This window comes from Phocoena phocoena, chromosome 19, assembly GCF_963924675.1.
Source record: "Phocoena phocoena chromosome 19, mPhoPho1.1, whole genome shotgun sequence".
Taxonomy (NCBI): domain Eukaryota; kingdom Metazoa; phylum Chordata; class Mammalia; order Artiodactyla; family Phocoenidae; genus Phocoena; species Phocoena phocoena.
In genome coordinates, this window is record NC_089237.1 from 53,419,637 (window position 1) to 53,442,306 (window position 22,670).

At 52.2% G+C, this 22,670-nt stretch overlaps 1 protein-coding gene across 1 annotated transcript; it reads right to left on the minus strand.

The window, feature by feature from the left end:
* Positions 1 to 1,830: 1,830 nt before the first annotated feature.
* On the minus strand, positions 1,831 to 22,358 carry LOC136138199 (myosin-3). The gene is made up of 39 exons (XM_065896816.1): positions 22,155 to 22,358; positions 20,274 to 20,417; positions 19,677 to 19,833; positions 18,602 to 18,629; positions 18,135 to 18,243; positions 17,451 to 17,543; positions 16,666 to 16,729; positions 16,485 to 16,583; positions 15,536 to 15,639; positions 15,296 to 15,434; positions 14,531 to 14,649; positions 14,298 to 14,447; positions 13,413 to 13,583; positions 13,011 to 13,317; positions 12,823 to 12,893; positions 12,163 to 12,250; positions 11,961 to 12,078; positions 11,451 to 11,574; positions 11,226 to 11,362; positions 10,885 to 11,140; positions 10,448 to 10,690; positions 10,179 to 10,355; positions 9,924 to 10,069; positions 9,754 to 9,844; positions 8,973 to 9,362; positions 8,748 to 8,874; positions 7,556 to 7,674; positions 7,188 to 7,384; positions 6,634 to 6,817; positions 5,857 to 6,022; positions 5,445 to 5,569; positions 4,629 to 4,937; positions 4,310 to 4,513; positions 4,108 to 4,233; positions 3,065 to 3,235; positions 2,868 to 2,972; positions 2,608 to 2,703; positions 2,371 to 2,508; positions 1,831 to 1,857 (listed from the first exon to the last, which is right to left on the minus strand). The coding sequence occupies exons 1-39, from the start codon at positions 22,356 to 22,358 to the stop codon at positions 1,831 to 1,833; spliced, it is 5,823 nt and encodes a 1,940-aa protein (XP_065752888.1).
* Between the last annotated feature and the right edge of the window lie 312 nt (positions 22,359 to 22,670).

Sequence of the window (22,670 nt, forward strand, 5' to 3'; positions counted from 1 at the left end):
CGTTTTTTTTACATTCCACATATATGTGTTAGCCTATGGTATTTGTTTTTCTCTTTCTGACTTACTTCACTCTATATGACAGACTCTAGGTCCATCCACCTACTACAAATAACTCAATTTAGTTTCTTTATATGGCTGACTAATATTCCATTATATATATGTGCCACATCTTCTTTATCCATTCATCTGTCGATGTACACTTAGGTTGCTTCCATGTCCTGGCTATTGTAAATAGAGCTGCAATGAACATTGTGGTATGTGACTCTTTTTGAATTATGGTTTTCTCAGGGTATATGCCCAGGATTGGGATTGCTAGGTTATATGGTAGCTTTTAGTTTTTTAAGGAACCTCCATACTGTTCTCCATAGTGGCTGTATGAATTTACACTCCCACCAACAGTGCAAGAAGGTTCTCTTTTCTCCACACCCTCTCCAGCATTTATTGTTCGTAGATTTTTTGATGATGGCTATTCTGACCAGTGTGAGGTGATACCTCATTGTAGTTTTGATCTGCATTTCTCTAATGATTAGTGATGTTGAGCATCCTTTCATGTGTTTGTTGGCAATCTGTATATCTTTGGAGAAACGTCTCTTTAGAGCTTCTGCCCGTTTTTGGATTGGGTTGTTTTTTTGTTTTGTTTTTTGCGATACACGGGCCTCTCACTGTCGTGGCCTCTCCCATTGCGGAGCCCAGGCTCCGGACGCGCAGGCTCAGCAGCCATGGCTTACGGGCCCAGCCGCTCCGCGGCATGTGGGATCTTCCCGGACCGGGGCACGAACCCGTGTCCCCTGCATCGGCAGGCGGACTCTCAACCACTGTGCCACCCGGGGAGCCCGGGTTGTTTTTTTTTAATACTGAGCTGCATGAGCTGCTTGTATATTTTGGAGATTACTCCTTGTCAGTTGCTTCATTTGCAAATATTTTCTCCCATTCTGAGGGTTGTCTTTTCGTCTTGCTTATGGTTTCCTTTGCTGTGCAAAAGCTTTGAAGTTTCATTAGGTCCCATTTGTTTATTTTTGTTTTTATTTCCATTTCTCTAGGAGGTGGGTCAAAAAGGATCTTGCTGTGATTTAGGTCATAGAGTGTTCTGCCTATGTTTTCCTCTAAGAGTTTTATAGTAGGTCTGTAATCCGTTTATTTTATTATTTGTGTGTATGGTGTTAAGGAGTGTTCTAATCTCACTCTTTTACATGTAGCTGTCCAGCTCTCCCAGCACCTCAGTGGTAGATTCACCGTGAGTTCTTGGAGGGACCAGACGCTGTTTTGCTCATTTGTGTATTCCTAGTAGTTAGTTAGCACGGCGCTGTGTGGAGCTGCCTGAGAAGCTTTTGTTTAGATTCCAGGGTGGTTCTCTGAGAAGATGTAGGGGGACTCTGGCCTCTGCCTTAAAACCCTATTCAGCTTGAGACGGGGCTTTCCTGAACCAAACCTTCGTGTGTCCCCCTTGTCATAGTTGGGAGATGACTCTTTGGACAATCTCCCCCTCCTCCCACCAAAGCAGTGGTTAACCTAGGAGTACTTTTTATTTCTGCCCTAATCTCAAATTTAAACCAAAAGCAGTCTCTCCCTGTCCCCACATACATACACCTGAAAATAGGCCAAATGACTTTATCAAGACATCTGCATACCGAGATTTCAACATTGGGCATAAATACCACCAATGAACCATTTCCACACTGGGAAGAGAAAACAAATACAATGACACAGCCCCAAATTGAAAACAAAGCAAAATTTATTGCATGTGAAAAGCAATCACATGGAAATTAAGCGTCAGGAACCATGAAAATACATATTTCGCATATTTTCTGTCCTGTTCCAGCGTAGGATCACTCACTCTTCACTCTCATGGACCACCATCTGGGGAGAAAGTGGGCATTTTGAGTTCTGTCAGATGGCAGAGCCGCATTTCCGGCCACGCCCCCTCCCAGCGAGCATCTGGGGTTGCTTGCTTGTCTGTTTCAGCGGGACACGGGATATTCCTTGGATCGCAGGCGGATACACGAGTGCAGACGTGGCGGCGGTCACCCCACAGCCTGAGAGCCTGGTCCTCAGAACAGCCCAGGGATCTAGGAACCTACACCTACAGTGGGCGCAGAGACGGCGGCCGGCCGGCAGAGGGCGCCCGAGCCCACGCAGGAACCGCTCGCCGCTTTTCAGGACGGTGTTCTACTGGGACGCACAGACCGGGGTTTAGCCGGGCTCTACGCAGCTACGTGGCTTTAAGCAAATCCTTTCCCTTCCTGAGCCCGAGACTGACCGGTTCTAAAGTCGAAGGTTCTCCAAGGTCCCGTCCATCACGGCGGGTTCCTCCCCGGGAGTCACACCTCCCGCCGCATCGCCCTCCCCACCCAGTGCCGCGGGGCCACCTACCCGGCTGGAGGTGAAGTCTCTGGTCTTCGCGCGCAGCTTATTGACTTGAGATTCGGCAATATCGGCCCGTTCTTCAGCCTCCTCCAGCTCATGCTGAGCTTTCCGGAACTTGGTGAGATGCGCGTTGGCTTGTTCATCCTAAAAGCAAAGAGCCGGGGCGGGTACGATCAGCGAGCGCCTCTCTGGGGCTCGCAAGAGAAACAGGCCAGGCGCCGCGCTGGGGTCCTGCGGACTTACAGCCTCCTCGGCCTGCCTCTTGTAGGACTTGACCTTCACTTGAAGTTTGTCCACCAGATCCTGTAATCTCACCACGTTCTTCCTGTCCTCTTCGCACTGAAAGAGAGAACATGGGACAGTACTTAGCCAGGGGCCGGCAGGGATGCAAGAGGTCCCAGTTCTCTCTGGGGCTAAAGGATTTCTCCCTGTTTTCTGGAGAGAGGACCCGGGAGGGTGTTCGCACTTCACAGAGGATGCCCGTGGGGTTTCTTTCCACTTGCCTGGTAAGTTAACTCCTTGACCCGCCGCTCATACTTCCTCAGGCCCTTGACAGACTCGGTATTCTTCTTCTGCTCCCCTTCAAGCTCAAACTCGAGCTCTCGGATCTGGGGGAACGTGTGTAAATTAGTCTGGGGCTGGAGCACGAACGGGAGAGGCCAGAAAGCTCTGCGTAGGCTGGGGCCTGTCCTGCAAGTACCCGCGCCTCCAGCTTCTGGATCTGCTTCTTCCCGCCCTTCAGGGCCAGCTGTTCAGCCTCGTCCAGGCGGTGCTGCAGGTCCTTCACCGTCTGCTCCAGGTTCTTCTTCATCCGCTCCAGGTGGGCGCTGGTGTCCTGCTCCTTCTTCAGCTCCTCGGCCATCATGGCCGCCTGAAAAGCAAGTCATCCCACTCAGATGCAGACCAAGGTCAAGTGCTTGGAGCTGTCGGAATCTGGGTACCCGGAGGACCAGAGCCATGCTGATGACAAAGGACAATAGGTAACGGGATGACTGAGCCCCACCGTTCCACCATGGGACCTGAGAAGAGCTGCACCAGGCATGTAGCATAAGCTAAGAAGTGAAACCTTCAAGGGCTGGATGGGAAATAGTTTCTTCCCTTTCTTAAACTGGCCTCCTTGGGACCTCCCTAGCGCCAAGGAGATTCCTTCTTTCCTTATCACCATTATCACCAGCCCGTGACTTAGAGAATTCTGAGTTCATAACCTGGCATCACGGGTGTGGGGTAATGGGGCTAAGGGAAGGCCTCTAGGGAACTGGGGGTGCCTGAGCAAGCAGGGAGGAATCGTCACGAGGTTGTGCCCTCCATCGAGCAGCAGGTGGCGCTGTGGGGGCTACGAGCCCAGAACCAAGGCCTCTGGAGCAGGAAGGCTGGGTGCCGGCGGGAGGGAAGCCGGCTTCCTGTGAGGTGACATTTGGTGGGATCCTGACGTCTGAGGGTCTCATTTTTATATTTGGAATCAGTCATACGTTGAAGGAAAGAAGAGCATACCTCTCCAAGGGCATAAGAAAGGAATATAATTCCTTTTGGTCTTTTTTTTATCCACACTCCCTTATTTCTCTTGTCCACTATTTAAACGTGCGGGAGGAGACATGCTGACTGGGGAGGTGGGGAGCGCTTCTGGAGCAGAACTCACACCACATGTGCCCTGGGAAGGCCCCACCCTATCTAATGAGTTGGAGAGGAAGGGGGCTTGGATGAAATGCAATCCTGGCAGCCACGCAGGGCAGGGAGGAGCCTCACGTCCGTGATGGCCTTCTTCGCTTTCTCTTCAGCGCTCCTCGCGTCCCTGCTGGCATCCTCCACCTCGCTCTGGAGCTGCAGGAGGTCTGTCTCCAGCTTCTTCTTGGTGTGGATGAGACTGGTGTTCTGGGACGGGAGGAGGGGTGTTAGCCAGGCGCGCCCCAGAGCAGGGGCCCCGCCCCGCCCCCCTCCCCTCCCCCACCTGGGTGTGCAGGAGCTGGACGCGCTCGCTGGCGTCCAGGAGCTCCTGCTCCGCCGTCTTCCTGCTTCTCTCCGTCTGCTCCAGAGTGGCCCGCAGCTCCTCGATCTCGGCCTGCAGCAGGTTGGCTCTGCGCTCCACGATCGCCAGCTGCTCCTTCAGGTCCTCCTGGCCCCGGAGAGCATCATCCAGGTGGAGCTGGGTATCCTGGCCAGACAGTAACAGAAACGTCCGGCTGAAGTTGAGGCCTGAGGACCATGAGCCCAGCCGACAGCTGGCGTGTTTGAGGCTGGGAGAGGTTTCCCACCGGGAGTGCGCAAACCTTCAGCTGCCCCTGGACGCTCCGGAGGTGTTTGAGGGTCTCTGCGGCCTGGCGGTTGGCGTGGCTCAGCTGGATCTCGATTTCGTTCAGGTCCCCCTCCATCTTCTTCTTGATCCTGATGGCCTCGTTCCGGCTCCGCACCTCGGCGTCCAGGGCGCTCTGCATCGTCTCTACTGCTCTCTGGTAGTTCCTCTTCAGCTGCTCGATCTCTTCGTCTTTCTCGGCCACCTTTCTATCGATTTCTGATTTCACTTGTGAGAGTTCCAGCTGGATTCGGAGGATCTTGGCCTCTTCATGCTCAAGAGCGGCCTTTGAAGAACAAGAACAAGACAGAAATAATACCAGTGATGGGAGAGAGCCTGCTACGCTACTCTTTGGGGCAAAAAACCCTCCAATAGAATGTTTGTAATTCTAACTCTGCAATATTCAAAACTCTTTTTTAAAAAATCCCTAACTTACCTTCAGTGCAGAAATAAGATGTTTCATTGCACTTTGTTTTTATTATACTATCAAACAATAACATTTAAATCATCACATTTCTTAGGCGCTTAAGGCACTTTATAGATATTTTGAATTCATCTAAGGTTTTTGTAAAATCTCATTTTTAGACCTATTTTAACGTAATGATTTTCTCCAGTAAGTTCAAGATAATTCACAGGTATTCACAGGTGTTAGTCCATGCAAGCTGATAGGAAGGAAGCCGGCGTTAGGACTGTGACTTTACAGACCCAGATCGGGGCCGCCTGGCCTCCCGAGCTGGAGCCCCACCATCATAGCAGCTGTTCCAGGCCAATGCCTCGCCGGCGTTCTGCTCACCTCTGCTTCCTCAAGGGCCAGCTGGATATCAGCCTTTTCCAGCTCGATCTGCTTTCTTGATTTCTCCAGTTCATGGATGGTTTTACCGTTTTCGGCAATTTGTTCTGTGAGATCGGCTATCTCCTCTGCAAAGAAAGAGGTTGGGTTGCCTCGGAACGTTCTCCGTGCAGTTTTCCAGGCAGAGCAAGCACCAACCAAATGCTTTTAACTAGTTTATCATAGTTCTACGGATGCTGTTTCCTAGAGGTAAGATACTGTGTACAGAGAGACTCAGAAACAACCCCTCGGATCTGAACGCTTCCTGTGTGTGCGGTAACGGACTCTCGTGTAGGGGTTTGGGTCCTGCAGTCACGGCCCTCCAGCCCCACGCTCTGGCAATAGCATGAAGCAGGATTTCAGACAAACTGCTTACGCTCTAAATTCTTATTTTCCCGTTTCACAGTTTCAAGTTGATCTAAGGCTTCTTCATAGGCATTTTTCAGTTTGAAGAGCTCAGTACTCAGGGAGCGGGATTCCTTCAGAGATGCCTCCAGCTCTGCCTGGCTCTCCTCACACTTGGTTTTCCATTCAGCGAGCACCTGCAGCACCGGGGAGGAAGGCGGCACCTCTGTTGACGAGCGCCTCTCGGCTAGTTTCTATCTAAGTACGCCCGCGAGGGTGAGCAGTCTGGGAGCTGGGGCCGCCTCTGCCGTGTCGCTTGCCTAGCCCCTTGTTCCTGACTGTTGGCTAACCAAGATTTCCAGATCAGTCACTGGTCAGTAACAACTGCCCTCTATGAAAAGCAAGTGGATCCTTTGAGAAGGAATTAGCTGTGCCGAACTGCCCTCTTCCCAATATGAAAACGGCCCTGTACTTCTAAATATTTCATTAAAACTTTGTTTCAAAGCAACCTTACCTGTCATACTGAAGGGGAAGCTGCCACAAAGCCTCGCAGTGGGACCCGAGTTGGATTCCCACATCAGCCCCCCAGACAGACCAGCCATGTGGGGGTACAGAAACGCTCGGGACTGGACAACATTGGAGGCGGTGGCTTGTTTCCACTGACAGTGTTTGAAAGGGACCTCCCCCCGCATCCCACTCCCATTGTTTCAGGGGCTTGCCTGAGGTCACACTGCTACTGGGGCAGAGTCAGGGACCACCAGGTACCCCTGTGTCACGGTGCTCAGCCGGCAGGGAGCTCACCCCACACCTTGTCAAAGTTCCTCTGTTTCTTGTCCAGAGCGGCAGCCAGGGAGTTGGCTCTGTCCACATCGCCCATCAGGTCCTCCACCTCTGCTTGCAGCCTCTGCCTGGTCTTCTCCAGGGAAGCGCACTTAGCGTTCACCGCCTCAACCTGTTCCTCGGAATCCTGAAGGCGCTGAGCGAGCTTTTTCCTTGAAGAATGTGAAAGAGAAGCAGATGCTTTAAGTTTCAATCCTCCTGAACATCACTATTCACCAAGTTGGAATCACTAATTTATGTGATTCAAACGCCGATTTCCTTTCATAAGCCCAGGAGAACTTCCTGTCTGCTAAAAACCAGTGACCAACAGCCTGCCTTTTCTCTAACCAAGGTCAAAGTCGTTTGTCTCAATGAAATGTGCTAACACCGGCTCCCTCTACTGGCACAGAACTGCCTTAAAAGACATAGAAGATGGGGAAACATCGTAACACATTCACTCGCGAGTAGTTCTAAAGTCAGTGCCTTCTGTCACTTGATCATCTAGGAGTTCTATTTCTTCTGAAGACAGATAGGGTTGTGTACTTGGCCTCCTCCAGCTCCTCCGTGCGCTGGATGGCGTCCGTCTCGTATTTGGTCCTCCACTGGGCCACCTCGCTGTTGGCCTTGGACAGCGCCCTCTGCATCTCGGCCTTGGCTTCCTGCTCCTCCTCATACTGTTCCCGCAGCAGGTCACAGTCGTGGCGGGAGGACTGCAGGGCGTGGGCCAGGGCGCTCTTGGCCTGCAAAAGTCAGGACAGAGGAGAGGCCCCAGCGGATGACCATTTTAGTGCCGTGTGCATGATGCAATCCAAGTGTGCTCCCGCTGTCATCACCTGTGAGTAGAGCTGCCTTTTGTTTCTGCAGGTGGTACTGGAAGGCTAGGTCGGGGAGCGCTCCCTCTGCGGACGTACCTTGCTCTCTTCCTCTAACTGCCTCTTGAGCTCTTCTACTTGCTGGGTAAATGCTTGCTTGCTTCTGGAAAGCTGCGATACTATGCTCTCCTTTTCTTCCAGTTGACGGCTCAGCTCACCTGTGTCCAGAAGGGAAATATTTTCACTTCATTCATTCACTCACCAGGTTCCTACTGTATGTAAGGCACTGTGCTGAGATCTGGGGAGAGTAAATTACAAGGTGTGGTCCTTTCTTGGGGGTGAAGGGATGTGTCCGTGAAGAGGAAACTGAAAGCACACCCTGGTAAGATACTGTTGTAAACTTCCAGAAGCGTGGAGTAACTTTTGTCAGTAAAACTTAAGAATAATTGTAAACCAAAACCTCACCACCTAAACACTCCCATCAGACCTTTCAGTGGCTGGTGCTTCCAGCTGTTTGCTTGTTTGTCACTGGGGGAAATACTGCATCTCTTAGCTGCGTTCCTTAGGACTTCTAGTTTCAGTAGTTTGAAGCTGGATTTTTGGGTGGCTACGGTGGTTCTGGTTTATATGCTTACGTAGAGGCAAGAGAAAAAGAAGGTGGGGGAGAGGCCTTCGGACTCCAGGGGTGAACTCCCAAGATCATGGGAGAAGTGGCCCCTGAACTTCTTTTTGTCACTGTCTCGGTCGAGCTGCTACAAAGGACTGGTTCACCCGTGATGATGGGCTGGAGGACCAGCGCTGGGTGAACCAGTCCTTTCTAGGTGGAAGTCCCGGATAATGTTCCCCTGTATTTTTATCACACACCAAGAGCCTATACAAATTGGCCGTGTTTCTTTCTTTACTGTTTAAAACGCCCCCATTGCAGACAACGAATCTGCATTAACGTGCAGCGAGAAGTAGAAAAGCCATGGGACTTGGTTCCTAGTCCCACTTCTGCCCTCTAGGTTCTTTTTGAGGCAGGGTTACATTAATTTTGAAAGCGCTTGAAGCAGGTGGTGTTCTGGGTCCCTCCTCATTCCAGTCCATGTCTCTCTCCTTCTTACTGAACTTTCAGTGCTCTCCTCCTTTGGGACATTCTAAATGGCGCTTTCGTGGGTTATTCTGATTGCCTCTCTCCTGAAAATCTGCTTCCCTAGAAATCCTCCCCCAAACAAACCCTGCCTTTCGTTCTGATCAGTTGCCCTCTGTGGGTGTCCAGGAGGCACTGCCCCCACCGTTTCCCGGCGCTCACCGGCCTCCGTCTGCAGACGTGCCTTCTGTGCGGTCAGTTCGCTCAGGCTCCTCTGACATTCCTCGTTCTTGCCCCTGGCCTCGCTTAACTGATCCTCCAGAGTGCGGCAGATTTTCTCCAGATTCGCCTGCAGGGTTGAGAAGGGGGAGGAAGCTGAGTCAGCGATCAGGTGGGAAGGAGGCAGGGTCCCCCTCACCTGAGGATGAGGCGCCCCCCACCCCGCACCTTGGACTTGGACACGCTCTCCACATTGCTGCCGAGGTCGTCGAGCTCCAGCTTGAACTCACTCTTCTCCTTCTCCAGCTTCTGCTTGACCCTCTGCAGGTTGTCAATCTGCTCCCCCAGCTCGGCCACACTGTCCGCGTGCTTCTTCCTCAGCGTGGCCGCCGTGGCCTCGTGCTGCAGGGTGGCCTCCTCCAGGTCCCGGCGCAGCTTCAGGAACTCGGCCTCCCGCTTCTTGTTGAGCTCTATCTGCGTGGATGTGACGCCGCCCGCCTCCTCCAGCCGCTCGCTGATCTCCTCCAGCTCCCGGGAGAGGTCCGAGCGCTGCTTCTCTGCTTTGGCGCGGGAGGCCCGCTCTGCCTCGATCTCCTCCTCCAGCTCCTCGATGCGGGCCTGTGAGGGCAGGCCGCCCCACGACACTCCTGACTTCCAGTGTCAACACCAGGCCAGCTTCCCCTCCCATTAGACAAACCACTCGCGGACTGTTCCCCGAACGATACCAATGCTGCCAATTTTCTCTGACACGAGTTTTTCCTGCCTCGACACAGGCATTACCCCTGCAGCGGCCACCCAGGATATAGTCCATTCCAACTGCATGTGGACTTGAAATACTTCAATTATGTGCTTTGTCAACAGTTACGGAAAAACTGTTCATCACTACTGTGTCAGCCTAGCAGAAAGGAGACCCATGGTCCTGCCCGCTTTGCTCTAATGACGTGTAATAGACACCCCCCACCCACTGTACGTGACCACGTGTGAAAGAAAAGTCCCAAACGCCTCCTACTTGTAGCTCTTTGATTTTCTTCTGAAACTGCAGGCCCAGAGTCTGCTCATCTTCCACTTTGCTTTGCAGCTGACTGTACTCGAAATCCTTCCTGTGAAGGGAAATGCAGAACGTGTGAAGACCAAATACCTGGGAATTGGAAAGCTGAACTTGGTGGTTTCGGGGCGCACTTCTTGAGCCTTTCATCCAGCTGTTGCTTGTCATTCTCCAGATCCAATATGGACTCGTGGGCAAGCTTCAGGTCTCCCTCAAGCTTCCTTTTGTTCCTTTCCAGGTCTACACGAAGCTTCTTTTCTTGTTCTAGGGAGCTTTCCAGCTGCAAAAGTCACCGTTTCCTTTTGAGAACAAATGCTTTGCACCAGAGGGTTCTTGGGGGCTCTTCCCACCCTGAGGCCCAGGCCTCCCGACTAGCATCCTTTACTCACATCATCCACCTGCTGTTCCAATTTACTCTTGATTTTGCTCAAGGAATTGACTTTGTCCTCTTCAGCCTGGAGGTCATCCAGGGTCTGCTGGTGGGCCTCTTGGAGGGCTTTCTTCTCCCTGGTTAACTTTGCAATGGTTTCATCCAAACCAGCGAGTTCCTCAGTAAGGTTTTTAACCTAAGAAGAAGCCATAGGCAATTATAAGAAGAGATCAAGTCGGGTTTGCATTGACCACATCAAGCTGGAAGGGCCCACAAAGAGTGTACCACCTTGTTCTCTGTGGCATGTTTCTCCTTCTCAACCTTGGCCAGTGTCAGCTCAAGGTCATCTATGTCTTTCTTCAGTTCTGAACATTCGTCCTCCAGTTTCCTCTTCTTGGCCGTCAGCTCAGCATTGATCTCTTCCTCATCCTCAGCTCTCTCAGTCACCTCCTTGATCTTTGCCTCCAGCTGGAACTTGGCTTTGATCAGTTGATCACATCTTTCCTCTGCATCTAACAAGTTTTCACTTTCCTTAAAAAAAGAAAAAAATATATCATGATTTCCTTTAATGGTTAAAAGATAAGATTTGTGACATTCCAGTATTTTGTTATACATGAAGTCCTTTACGAAGCATCGCAACTAAAAAGCAAAACTCCCACCAAAAGTCATTTTCTTAAATAATCAAATCTAGAAGGAAAGTTTTAAAAAAATTCCTAAACACCTACAGCTTGTACTTGGAGCTGCAGGTCATTCTTCTCTTTTACGAGCGTCACCAATTTTTCCTCCAATTCCTTCCTTTTGGCCTCTGACTTGGCGAGTTCATCTTTGGTTTTCTGGAAGTCTTCCTTCATGGTGGCCATCTCCTTCTCGGTTTCTGCACTCTTGAGGAGGGGCTTGATCTTGAAGAAGAGTTTCATCCAGGGCCAGTGCTTGACGTTCATGAAGGCTCGGATGTTGTACTGGATGCAGAAGATGGACTCCCTAAAAACAAAACATCAGTGTTCTTCTAAGAGAGACTCCCCACTTCTCCCGAAGAGCTCAGGTCTGAGCACAGACCCCGCTCGACCTTCTCTGCACCATCTTCTGGAATTCCACACGCATGAGGAACCCTCTGCACACAGCTTGCGTCCGGGTGATCAGCTTGGCCAGGCGGTCATCCCGCATTTCCTCCAGGGTTCCCAGCAAGCCAGCCTTGAAGAACACCTTGAGGGGAGAAGGATGACTTGAGTCAGTTTTCTGGAGAAGTCTAACGGGGACCACACACCAACATCTGTCAGAGCTGATGCAGTACCTTGGTGTGTCCAAACTTGTACTGAGTGTGATCAATGTCGATGGATGCCAGCAGCTTTTCACACGCCTTCTTGCTGTCGATGAACTGCCCCTCAGGGATGGCGCTGGCATTCAGCACTCGGTATCTGCCATTGTGGACACAGAAACATCGTAGACCATTAGCAAAGACATGAACTTTGGAAACCAGTTCAGGTCTCTCTTCCAAGAGGCAAGAAGGCCAAGGTCCAGAGAGGGAAGGAATCTTGCTCTTGGTCACAGGCCAGATAGTGGCCTAGAACCTAGGCCTACTGACTCTTAGGCCAGGTGTTTTTCTGACGTGTTGTATGTCAGATAAGCTCCTGAGAAATGTGGGAGAAAACTGTATACCTTGGCCGAGTGGTAGGTTAATCATTCTACATGGAGTCCACAGCTGTTCTTTTGAAACGGGTCTTTTCATACCAGGATTCCTCCCTCTCAAGTCCCAGCGTTTGCACATCTTCTCGAGAAGCAGACAGAGCATTTTCTCACACACCTTTGTTTAAAATCCCCGTAGAGGATCCTGCTCGGGAAGCCCTTCCTGCAGATGCGGATACCCTCCAGCACACCGTTGCAGCGCAGCTGGTGCAGGACAAGGCTGTGCTCCATGGCGCCTGGGAAGAGAAGCCGCAAACGTCAGCTTCACACACAACCTCCTAAAGCCTGAGTGCCGCCTGCAGAGCCAGCGGGTGTCTTACCTGGGGTTTTGGTTTCGTTGGGAATTATACAGCGCACAAAGTGAGGGTGGGTTGTTCTTAAATTTGACATCAGCTTGTTCAGGTTTTCCTAAAAGAAAAAGATTAAATTTGATAGTGAGCCTACTATAGGCTTTTACAGACACGGAGATGTAACAAAAAAGTAAGGTATGTATTTTAAATTTATCATAAATTCTAAGGAATAAAGGTATTATTTAACTTTTTCTTTTAATAATCTTTTGGCTAGAAGTGTAGGCAAATAACTGATATAACAGACTTTTGGTTCACAGTGAACCACCAGAGACTAACCAAGTACAAAATGCCTCTGAAATCAACTCAAGAGGAGTATCCAGCTCCACTGGGCACCGGACATGCTACTGCCTGTGTCCTTCAGGCAAGTCGGAAGGTCTGTACTGAGGACTCGCCTCCCTGGCCAGCCGGCACACGCAGCAGATGCCGTTTAAAGTGATGGCTCAGTTCTGGTCCTCCATTTATTAGACCTCCTCTGTGTATCACCATACTGCCACTCACCCTCCCTAAGTGACAGTGACCAGATTAAGACTGCATCACTGTTCCTGAGTGAATCAAGTTTAGCATCTCTGCGTTGCTCATTTGGAGATGACTTAAACCAATTACAAGCAAATAAATCTGTATCTTTCTTACCCTGAAAAGGGCAGAGACGGTTTGGAAGGAAGAACCCTTTTTCTTGGCAACTTTCTTCTTTCCACTGTCAGCTGAAAGAAAGAAAAAAGATGGCATGTGCTGTTAGCAGACCTACAGAGCCGTTCCAGTCCCGTGGGCTGAGTGGAGTGAAAAAGTGCGGGTCCAAGGCACCCCGCGGAGTCTGTTACCGTCTGCCATGGCGAAGGTGGCATAGAGGTGTGCCAGGAGCCTGTTGGAGGACTTCTGGTACAGGCCGACCACCGTCTCGTTCAGGGGGTCCTTGTTCTTCTCCAGCCAGCCCGAGACGCTGTAGTCCACGGTGCCCGCGTAGTGGATCAGCGAGAAGTGGGCCTCGGCCCTGCCCTTGACCGCCTTGGGCTTCTGGAAGTTGCTGGACTTGCCCAGGTGCTGGTCATACAGCTTGTTCTTGAAGGAGGTGTCTGTGGCCTTGGGGAACATGCACTCCTCTTCCAGGATGGAGAAGATGCCCATCGGCTGGACCAAGGCAGGGTGCATACGGGGCAGGTATGAGCTGCAGTGTCAAGCAGCAGGTCGGCGAGGGGCGGCTGCTGAGTGCACACAGCAGGTACCTTCTCGATGAGCTCAATGCAGGCGGCCAGGTCCATCCCGAAGTCGATGAACTCCCACTCGATGCCCTCCTTCTTGTACTCCTCCTGCTCCAGCACGAACATGTGGTGGTTGAAGAACTGCTGCAGCTTCTCGTTGGTGAAGTTGATGCACAGCTGCTCCAGGCTGTTGTACTGACACCAAAACATAAGGTTCACATGAAAAGTTAGACTTCGTTCAAAACCAAACACGCATCAGCCTTCCTCCTCATGGTCTCGGGCTCTCGCCAGCTCATTTATGCTTTCAGGAATGGGCACATTCTTGGGCTCAGCGGAGACCACACATCCTTGGAGTCTTCTCTGATTTCCAGCTGGAAGATGCTTCTCCTGAGTCCACGGTCTGGGCCTCTCCTGGGCCCTGGCCACGGCCTGCCTTATCTGTAGTTGGTCTTCTGTGTGCCTTACGTACTTCTTGTTGTCCTCTACAAACTACAAGCTCATCTTTTTCTCACCTGCAAGTCTTATACCTGGCAGACATCAAACATATGCTTTGATGAATGGCTATGTGCTTCTAACCCAGAGCCAGTAGGATATTTGTGTAAAACATCACACGGGTGGCTTATTGTCAACTTCTTCTCTGTTTCTGGCTCTCCCTATTGTCAGTAATTGCATTTGATTTTTTGTTTTCTTTTATCCATTTGAGGATGTCTTTAAAATTCCACTTGACACAAGCCTTCCTCCCTCTTAAAATAATGCAAACCCTTCCATGTTCTCTTCTACCTGATCCACCCTCCATCTTGTTTTCCTCCAAGATGTGATGCTGGATGACGTGTGGGCTGCCTTGACATCTTGCCTATAGGATCACGAAAACCAGCCCCCAACACAAAGCCAAACGAGTATAACACAAACCTCAAAGATCTCAAAGCCCGCGATATCCAGGACGCCAATGAAGTGCTGTCTTGGCAGTTTGGTGTCCAGCTGCTGGTTGATGCGGGTGACCATCCACAGGAACAGCTTCTCGTAGACGGATTTGGAGAGGGCGTTCACGGCATGGTGCACCTGTGCGGAGGGGCCAGCCGGTGAGTCTGGAGGCAGCGGCCGTTGGGTGCTGCGTCCTTTCCCAGCCTGCGGCAGCCACTTACCTGGTCCACGGTCTGGCCCTTGGTAACATACTCGTTCCCTACTTTCACTCTGGGGAAGCACAAAGCTTTCAGGAGGTCCGAAGAGTTCAGGCCCATCAGATAGGCTGTCTTGTCAGCCACTGGCAGGAAAAGAAGGCTGATTACAAGGGAAACCCCTGATGCTTGGCAAAGCGGACGAACCACTCTGAAAGTCACCCGGATGTTTCCACGCTCGGCTCAGCCCATCTTCATGTGTTTACATTCCGTGTCTCTAAACTGCTTACTTGTGGCCGGTGGGAGCTGAGTCACTCAGAGAATATGATAGATTTTATGAAAAGGCGGCACTGGGTTCCAGAAACCCCTGGTCACTCCTTACTGTATCTGAAGCAGGGCCATTCTAGTGATTCAGCAGACGGGGCAGTAACCGTGCCTGTAGGCATCTGAGCCCTGCAGAGGTTCGCCTCTCTAGGCAGGAGGAGGAGTAAGTGCTTTCAAAAGAGGCCCTGAGGGGCTTCCCTGGTGGCGCAGTGGTTGAGAGTCCGTCTGCCGATGCAGGGGACTCGGGTTCATGCCCCGGTCCAGAAAGATCCCACATGCCGCGGAGCGGCTGGGCCCGTGAGCCATGGCCACTGAGCCTGTGCGTCCGGAGCCTGTGCTCCGCAACGGGAGAGGCCACAACAGTGAGAGGCCCGCGTACCGAAAAAAGAAAAAAAAAAAGCCCCGAGCAACCTCAGCTGGACGGACGCCCCCTGGCCCTGGCGCGCGGCCGCCGCGGTGACGTGGTACCTTCGGTGCCGTCTGGCTCCGCCTGCTCCTCCCGCTGCTTCTGCTTGAACTTCATGTTCCCGTAGTGCATCACGGCGCCTGTCAGCTTGTAAAGTCCACATTTCTCCTCTGGGGTGAAGCCCAGGATGTCAATGGCGCTCTGGCATCGGAAGACAGCACGTCAGCCGGCTGACCCCAGTGATGGAGGAGCAGCCCCGCGCCCACCCCTTCCCCCCACCCCACCCCCCCCCGTCTGCTTACATCCGTAGCCAGCAGCTCCTCTGCATCGTCAATGCTGCCCACCAGGATCTCACCCTGGCTGATGAACGGGTAGTCATAAGGGTTGGTTGTAATAAGCAGCAGCTCTGCAACGATGACCATTTAGAGGAGGTCACATGGATGCAAAGAAAACATCCACTAGGGGCTTTCAGCTTCTGTGTCCTCAGCTGAGACTTTTGCTGCTGGGGCCCAGGCTGAGGGTAGAGTTAGAAATCTCTTAAACAGTCTCTCGATACTCAGGCTGTGGCTGAATATAAAGTCCAGGGAAGACTCTGCAGCCCACCCAGGCCATGTAGGGTAAGAACCACAGAGAGAATATTTAAATTCTCTTGCTTTGCGTGCAAAGGGCGCAGATCCATGTCGGTTGGGAAAGGTTAATCGGGAAAACTGGCCGAGTGTGGGCCAGGACAGAGCCACGGGGAGGGAAGCACAGATCATTTGGTAGAATCAGTCTTTTCCAAAAGCTGTTGAAAAGCTGCAGCCTATTTCCAGGCTTGGGCCCAGAAGGCTGAGCAGACACAGCCAGGGAGCAAAGAAGGGCACGAGGCCCCTGTTAGGTGCGGGACAAAGGGCAGGGTGGACATCCACCAGCTGGTGGTTCATCCGATTTTGCGTTGGCCTCACAGCATTTGGTGAAATGTTGGTTTCTGTGCCAGAACACAAGGGGGCGCTAGAGGACCACTAACTGCTTGGTCATTCGGCCAGTTTCTATAAACCCAAGCTGAATAAACCAATTGTGTCTCAGCCTTTTACTGTCCATTGGATTGCGTTTTTCAAATTGGCATGTCACTGTCAAAACAGCCGCATCCCATTTCTAAAGCAAGCTTCCTCTGCTGGCTGCCGAGTCACCTGTGCATACACACAGCTCTCTTTGGTCCACTCACTCAAAAGCCGAAATGCCTCAGACCAACCCCTCTGGGGACGTCCTCACCTATGAGCTCGGGCTTCTTGTTGGAAAGAATCTGGTAGAAGATGTGGTAGCTCCTCTCAGCCTTCAGCTGGAAGGTTACTCTCGATTTTTCCAGCAGATCTAGGAACACAAACACAGGACTGTTTTCCAAACTGCTCCCCTGATGTCCCGAGACATCACCTGATCCCAGGGATCTACTTACACGTTTCAATATCTGCAGAGGCCAGCTTGCCCGTGGTACCAAAATGGATTCGGATGAACTTGCCCTGTGGGGGAAGGGAGACCAGGTGTACCGTGACTCCAGGTGTTCCTACCCATCTCCTGGGGAATGTGAACGGGAACCTTATTCCCCAGTAATTTGAAGTGAAGCATGTCCTCCTCTCCCTCTCCTCTTTCCGGTTGGCTGTGTCTCCCTTCTCCATCCCCTTGTTCCACACTGCCTCCAAACGCCACTCCCCTACCCTCCCACCCCCAAGACTGTCAACAAAGTAAGAGAGATTGTGTTCAAGATGCAAATCACACCATATCACTTCCCTCTTAAAGGATCCCTCAGTAGCTTCCTGAATGAAACCCAAACTCCTTCTCCTGGCCTACGGACTCTGAGGCTCCAGGTCCCTCCCTACCACCCCTCCCCACCTCCCCTCATGCTGCCTGCCTCGCTGCAGCCCCTCGGACCCTCTGAGGTCCCTTGACCCCGCCAGTCCCCTGTCCTCATCCTGTGGATCTTGGGGTTCACAGGCCAGCCCCGCGCCCCCCACAAAGAGGGCTTCCCTGCCAGCCCCGTCTAAAGGAGACCCGGCTCACAGTTACACCACCACACGCCCTCTTTACTGCACTGTCTACCAAGGAATCCTTGTCCCAGACTGTCTTGTTGATTTGTTTCCTTCTTTCGCGGTCCACCCCCAGGACTGCAGCCTCCTGGAAGCAGGGCCCTCGCCTACTTGCGGGCCTCAGAGGAGCTCCCAGCTTGAGCCGGTGCAAACTCACAAAGCGGGACGAGTTGTCGTTCCTCACGGTCTTGGCGTTCCCGAAGGCCTCCAGCAGCGGGTTGGCGCTGATGATCTGGTCTTCCAGAGTCCCCTGGAGCAGGGGGTTGGGGCAGGAAGAGCCGCACGCGACAGTGAGCTCCGCAGCACCTGCTGCCTTCGCTCCTGCAGCCCCGGGTCGCCGGACCCTCCCTGCCCTGCTTTCCAACCTGGGGCCCAGCCAAACCATCAGCCCGCCTCACGCTTGCCATTCTTAGATTTGGCTCAAGCTGGGTGTCTTGACCTAAACCTCCTCACTTAACCCTTCAGCTCCTTGATTCTCCAAGTAGCTAGGTCATTGGTGTTCATTTCATACTGTTATAATATATTCGTTTTGAAAGGCAAGTAGACACTACAGTTCTCTCCAATTGGTATGTGTGATTCTGGTGTATGTGAGCTGCTCCCAAAGTGACTTTTCTTAGTGGAGCCTTAGAAGCTTGTTTTCTAGGCAATCACAGGATCTGGTCCTGTAACATCAACCACATGCTGGGTCGTCTAGGAGAACTGGCTGTCCTGCGAGACTTTAAATCCTGGCCTGCTCTCCCTTCCTTGTGGAGGTGGGGTGTCGCCTCCCCGTGCCCCCTCGTTCTGAAGTTAAGACAAAGGTTGGCAGTGGAAGCAGAACAAGCCTTTCTCCTCTCCATACCCTCATTTTGGAGTCCTTCTTCTTGGCGAGGTCTCCAGTCGCTGCAATTGTTGCAAAGTACTGGATGACCCTTTTGGTGTTCACAGTCTTTCCTGCCCCGGATTCTCCGCTATTCAGGGCAGTTGAAAGAGAGAGAAACAAGTCCTGTGAGTGTAAATTGGCCCCCTAAGATGTCACCCGAGCCACAGCAGACGCACACCTCCCAACAAATGTGAGACCACTCGGAGAGGCAGGGGCCCCGGGGGAGAACGGCACGGCTGAGCGGGCTGGATGGGGAGCTCCAGCTTCCTGAGGCCTCACAGGCCTTCCTGCCCGTCTCTCCCCAACGCCCAGCCCCACATCTTTGCATCACAGACTTCATTCTCAGTACTTTCTCATTAACAAAACAGAGCAAGTGGCATCTTCCCCTTCTGCACTGGGGACAAAGGGCCACAGCTATGAAAACACTCTACACCTTGGATACTTACGTGATCAGAATAGACTGGTTTTCACGATCTGCCAAAGGGAAAGATAAAATAGAGTTGATAGCAATATAAAAAGAGCTTCCTCAACCTAAACGTCCATTGACAGAGGAATGGGTAAAGAAGCTGTGGTGTGTGTGTGTACGCGTGTGTATATATACACGCGCGCACACACACACACACACACACTGGAATACTACTCAGCCATAAAAAGGAATGAAGTAGTGTAATTTGCAGCCACATGGATGGACCTAGAGATGATCACTCTACGTGAGAAGTCAGAGAAAGACAAATGCCATACGATGCCACCTGTGTGTGATTATGTGATACAAGTGAACTTATGTACAAAACAGAAACAGACTCACATAGGTAGAAAACAAACCTATGGTTACCAAAGGGGAAAGGGGGTGGGGGAGGGATAAATTAGGAGTTTGGGATTAGCAGATGCAAACGACTGTATATAAAATAAACAACAAGGTCCTACTGTATAGCACAGGGAGCTATGTTCAGTATCCTATAATAAACCATAGTGGAAAAGAATCTGAAAAAGAATATATATATAACTGAATCACTTTGCTGTACACCAGAAACTAACACAACACTGTAAATCAACTATAGTCCAAGAAAAAATTTTTAATAAAAATAAAAAGAGCTTCCCAGTTTTCCGCCATGTCTCCAGCAGTCAGAGTTCACTGCACAGTTCCCTTTCCCACTACTATCCTGTTTAGTCCTAGGTGGGAGCTGGAAGAGACTCCTCTTTGAGAATGAGGCCCAGAGAGGTTAAGCCCCCCACTTACAACCAGCCACGGGCTTCTCACTGTATTAGGCTGAACCATGTGAAATTGTCAGTCTTTGTTTTGGGCCCACAGAAATGTCAGTTTCGTATGAGGTAACCCATGCTTGCACTTCTCACCAGGGCCTGCAAGCCCCTAAGAGATGTGGCCTCTTTCGTCTTTTTTAGGCACCTCTACCCTCCTGTCCTGTGTATGGAGGCTGCACACTGGACAGGGCGGGTGCAGGATCGCATGGCAGCTTCCCTGAGCCCTCCCCCCGCCTCCAGGCTTCCTCCTTGGAAACCTACCTGTGAGCATGAACTGATACGCATTGTCAGAGATGGAGAAGATGTGGGGCGGGGCCTCCTGGCGCTTTTTGCCCCGGTAGCCCTCCACCACCTCGGGGTTGTACACCGGCAGCCACTTGTAAGGGTTGACAGTGACACAGAAGAGGCCCGAGTAGGTCTGGGGGAGTGTAAAAAATACATATGTATGTATACATGGGTGTGTGCCTGTACACATAAAACCTTCTTTTTGTTATTTCACTTCTCTTTACGAGAAACTTGTAAAGGAGGCAAGATACGACTTCTCTTTACAGATGAGGCAGCTGAGACTCAAGAGGGTTGTGACGGACCTCCCGCCGCTGGTGGGTGCCGGCGCCAGGACCCCAGCCTCGGACCCACCTCGCCTGCCCCGCCCCTCCTTCCAGCTGCTCTCCTCCCGCCCCGCTCATCTCTCACCTTCTGATGCTGCATCACTCTTGTCGCCCTTTCTCCTTTTCACCCCCCCTCTTTTGGTGAGCAGCTGTCAGCACCAGTCCTTCTAGAGCCCATCCCACCACAAGCAGCTCAGCCCCACCCCACCCCGTCAGAGGTCCCGGGAACCCAGCAAACGCGGGCACTGACGTAGATCATCCAGGAGGTGTAGCGGTCCTTGAGGTTGTACAGCACGGCCGGTTCGTTCAGGTGCGTCAGCATGGCCATGTCCTCGATCCGGTCGAACTTGGGCGGGTTCATCGCGTACACGTCCTCTGGCTTCACCACCAGGGTCTGAAAGGGAAGGGGTGCAGTGCGCACCTGGGCTTCTCTGTGCGTTTTGCCCCTGCAGCTATCTGTCTCCCACGCCCAGATCAGAAGAAGCAGGTGCTGCAGAAAACGCCCGTTTGACAGGGAGGGAGACAGGGCTGGGGGCGGCTTGCAGTGGTGGTGACGGAATGGGATTTGTTTCTGTTACTTGGGCTTTTGTTTTTTTCCATCTCCAATGGGCCTGAGGTGAGGAAAAGATGACAGAAATGAGAAGAGGGTCTCTGTGGGTGGGTGCGTGGATGATGCAGGCGCGGGTGCCGGCGGAAACCTCTCAGCTCCGTGATGCCGGCTGGGCCGAAACCCAGCTCCAGCAGCTCATGGGTTTCTGCTGTCTACTCAGGGAACACGGCAGGTCCACTGGTGTTCCTGAGGCAGGTACCGAAGAGGAGTCTGGTGGCCTTGGGTCACCAGGCCGGTGCCCAGAGTTAGCCGGCATTCTGAGCTCTCTGAAAGCAGCTGCCAAGCCCCCACCCTGCATCTTGCCCGTTCACCCCCTCTGGCCCTTGCTTGTGAAAGAGAACCAGCCCCGCTCCCTTTCTGGGGCGGGAGTGTCACAAGCCAGGAGAAGGAACCACGAGGCAGAGCGGTGGTTCCAGGCACTGGCAGGCGCCTTTGTGCTCCCCTGGAGAGAAGCCCCCTGCCCCAGTGCCCGGCGGGGCTGGAGGACCCTGGCGTAGTGGGCGTGGAGCTCAGCTTCCTCTCCCCTGCTCTGCCCTCACCTCCTTCCTGAGACCTCCTTTGAAGATGGTCGTTTTCCCCACCCCGCCTCTGGGCAAGGCCGTGGAAAACCTGCCTTTAAGTAGAGACGCACTTAAACCACCCTGCCATCAGCCCTCCCTGTGAGGTCTAGACCTCTTAGATTGTCTGTCATTCAGCAGGTCTACCTTCCGGGTTTCCCTGTGGCTTCATAAGCCCGTTCTTAACTCCATCATCTGAAATGCACTGAGAGCTGCCCTCTGGAGCTGCAGTGCTTGCAAGCATCACAGGACAATTTCAGTGCCTTTTTCCTTCACATCCAACCCAATGACGCTATTTCCTTTACACTTCTCTTTTGGATACCACCCCCCTGCCTTTTTTTTTTCTTTTTTTTAACTTTTCTTAGAACATTTCCAGATTCTTCTGCTCTAGATTCCAGAGAGTAGTGAAGTCCAGAATTCCTCCCAGCATGCCCACAGTACCTGGGCCAGAATGTAGTGGGCTACACTGCTCATTGCCTTCATGATATGGGAAGGCTGCTATGTCACATCGAGCTTGTGGTCCACTAGGATCCTTTACTCGCTTTCCTTACTTCCTTAGTTAGATGGCTATTGCTAGAAGAATTAGGGGGAAACCTAGGCTACCAAAGGAGAGTGTTCTAACAGAGGTCCTCCTACTGTTGGACTCCCAACTGCACACCCCTGGGATGCACAGGGCTGGTCCCCTCTGACCTAGAGTGACACGAACATTAACAAAAGCACCCGAACGTGGATTGTTTTGGCCAACCACAACCAGGTGGTTCTCCCACCGTGCAACCTGAGGCCAGTATTCACTCTGCTTCCTCCGAGGACACCTGGCATGCTAAGGCGGTGATGCCAGGTGAGGCATTCCGGTGCCAGAACCACGTCTGGAGATGGCTGGGTATGGACCGGACGCACAGACTGGGCAGCCATGGGGAGCAGACAGAGGCCTGGCCGGCCTGCAGAGGGTGTGGACGGGGCTTACCCTGTTGTCTTCGGTTTCCACCGTGACCTTCCCATCCTGGGTACTCTTAATTTTCCCCTTGGCGTATTCTTCCTTTGAGTCGACCACAAAGCAGTAGGTTTTGGCATCAAAAGGCTGGTTCTGAGCCTCGATCCTCTCCTTTTCTGACTTCCGGAGGAAGGGAGCGGCTATGCCAAACACTTCCATTTCGGTGCCGCTGCTCATGGTGTCGGCTGGAAGGCGAACCCACCAGGTGAGCCCTGCTGCCCCCAGGCTCCAGCCCTGCCCCCGAGGGAGCCCTTCAAGGTGGAGCCCCGGGAGCAAGGCTACCCTCCATCGACCCCCAGGAAAATCAAATGTACATGTATTTATTGAGCAGCTACTCTGTGCAAAGGGCACAGAGCGTATGCAATCCAAGCTCCCCCATTAGCCGGGGCTCGGACGGGCGAAGGGACCCTAGAGGCGGGTGCAGTTCTCAGGACTCACTTTCCTCTTCTGCAAAAACCCAGGTGTTGCTGAGGGAAAATTTAAAAATAA

What these genes read in the sequence shown, in the direction of transcription:
- LOC136138199 (XM_065896816.1), bottom strand. Translation starts at nt 22,358, where the DNA reads ATGAGCAGCGGCACCGAAATGGAAGTGTTTGGCATAGCCGCTCCCTTC. An exon ending in CACCTTCGCCATGGCAGACG is followed by an intron (nt 12,894 to 13,010) that starts GTAACAGACTCC and finishes TCTTTCTTTCAG; the next exon opens with CTGACAGTGGAAAGAAGAAA. An exon ending in AGTTAGAGGAAGAGAGCAAG is followed by an intron (nt 7,385 to 7,555) that starts GTACGTCCGCAG and finishes TGACTTTTGCAG; the next exon opens with GCCAAGAGCGCCCTGGCCCA.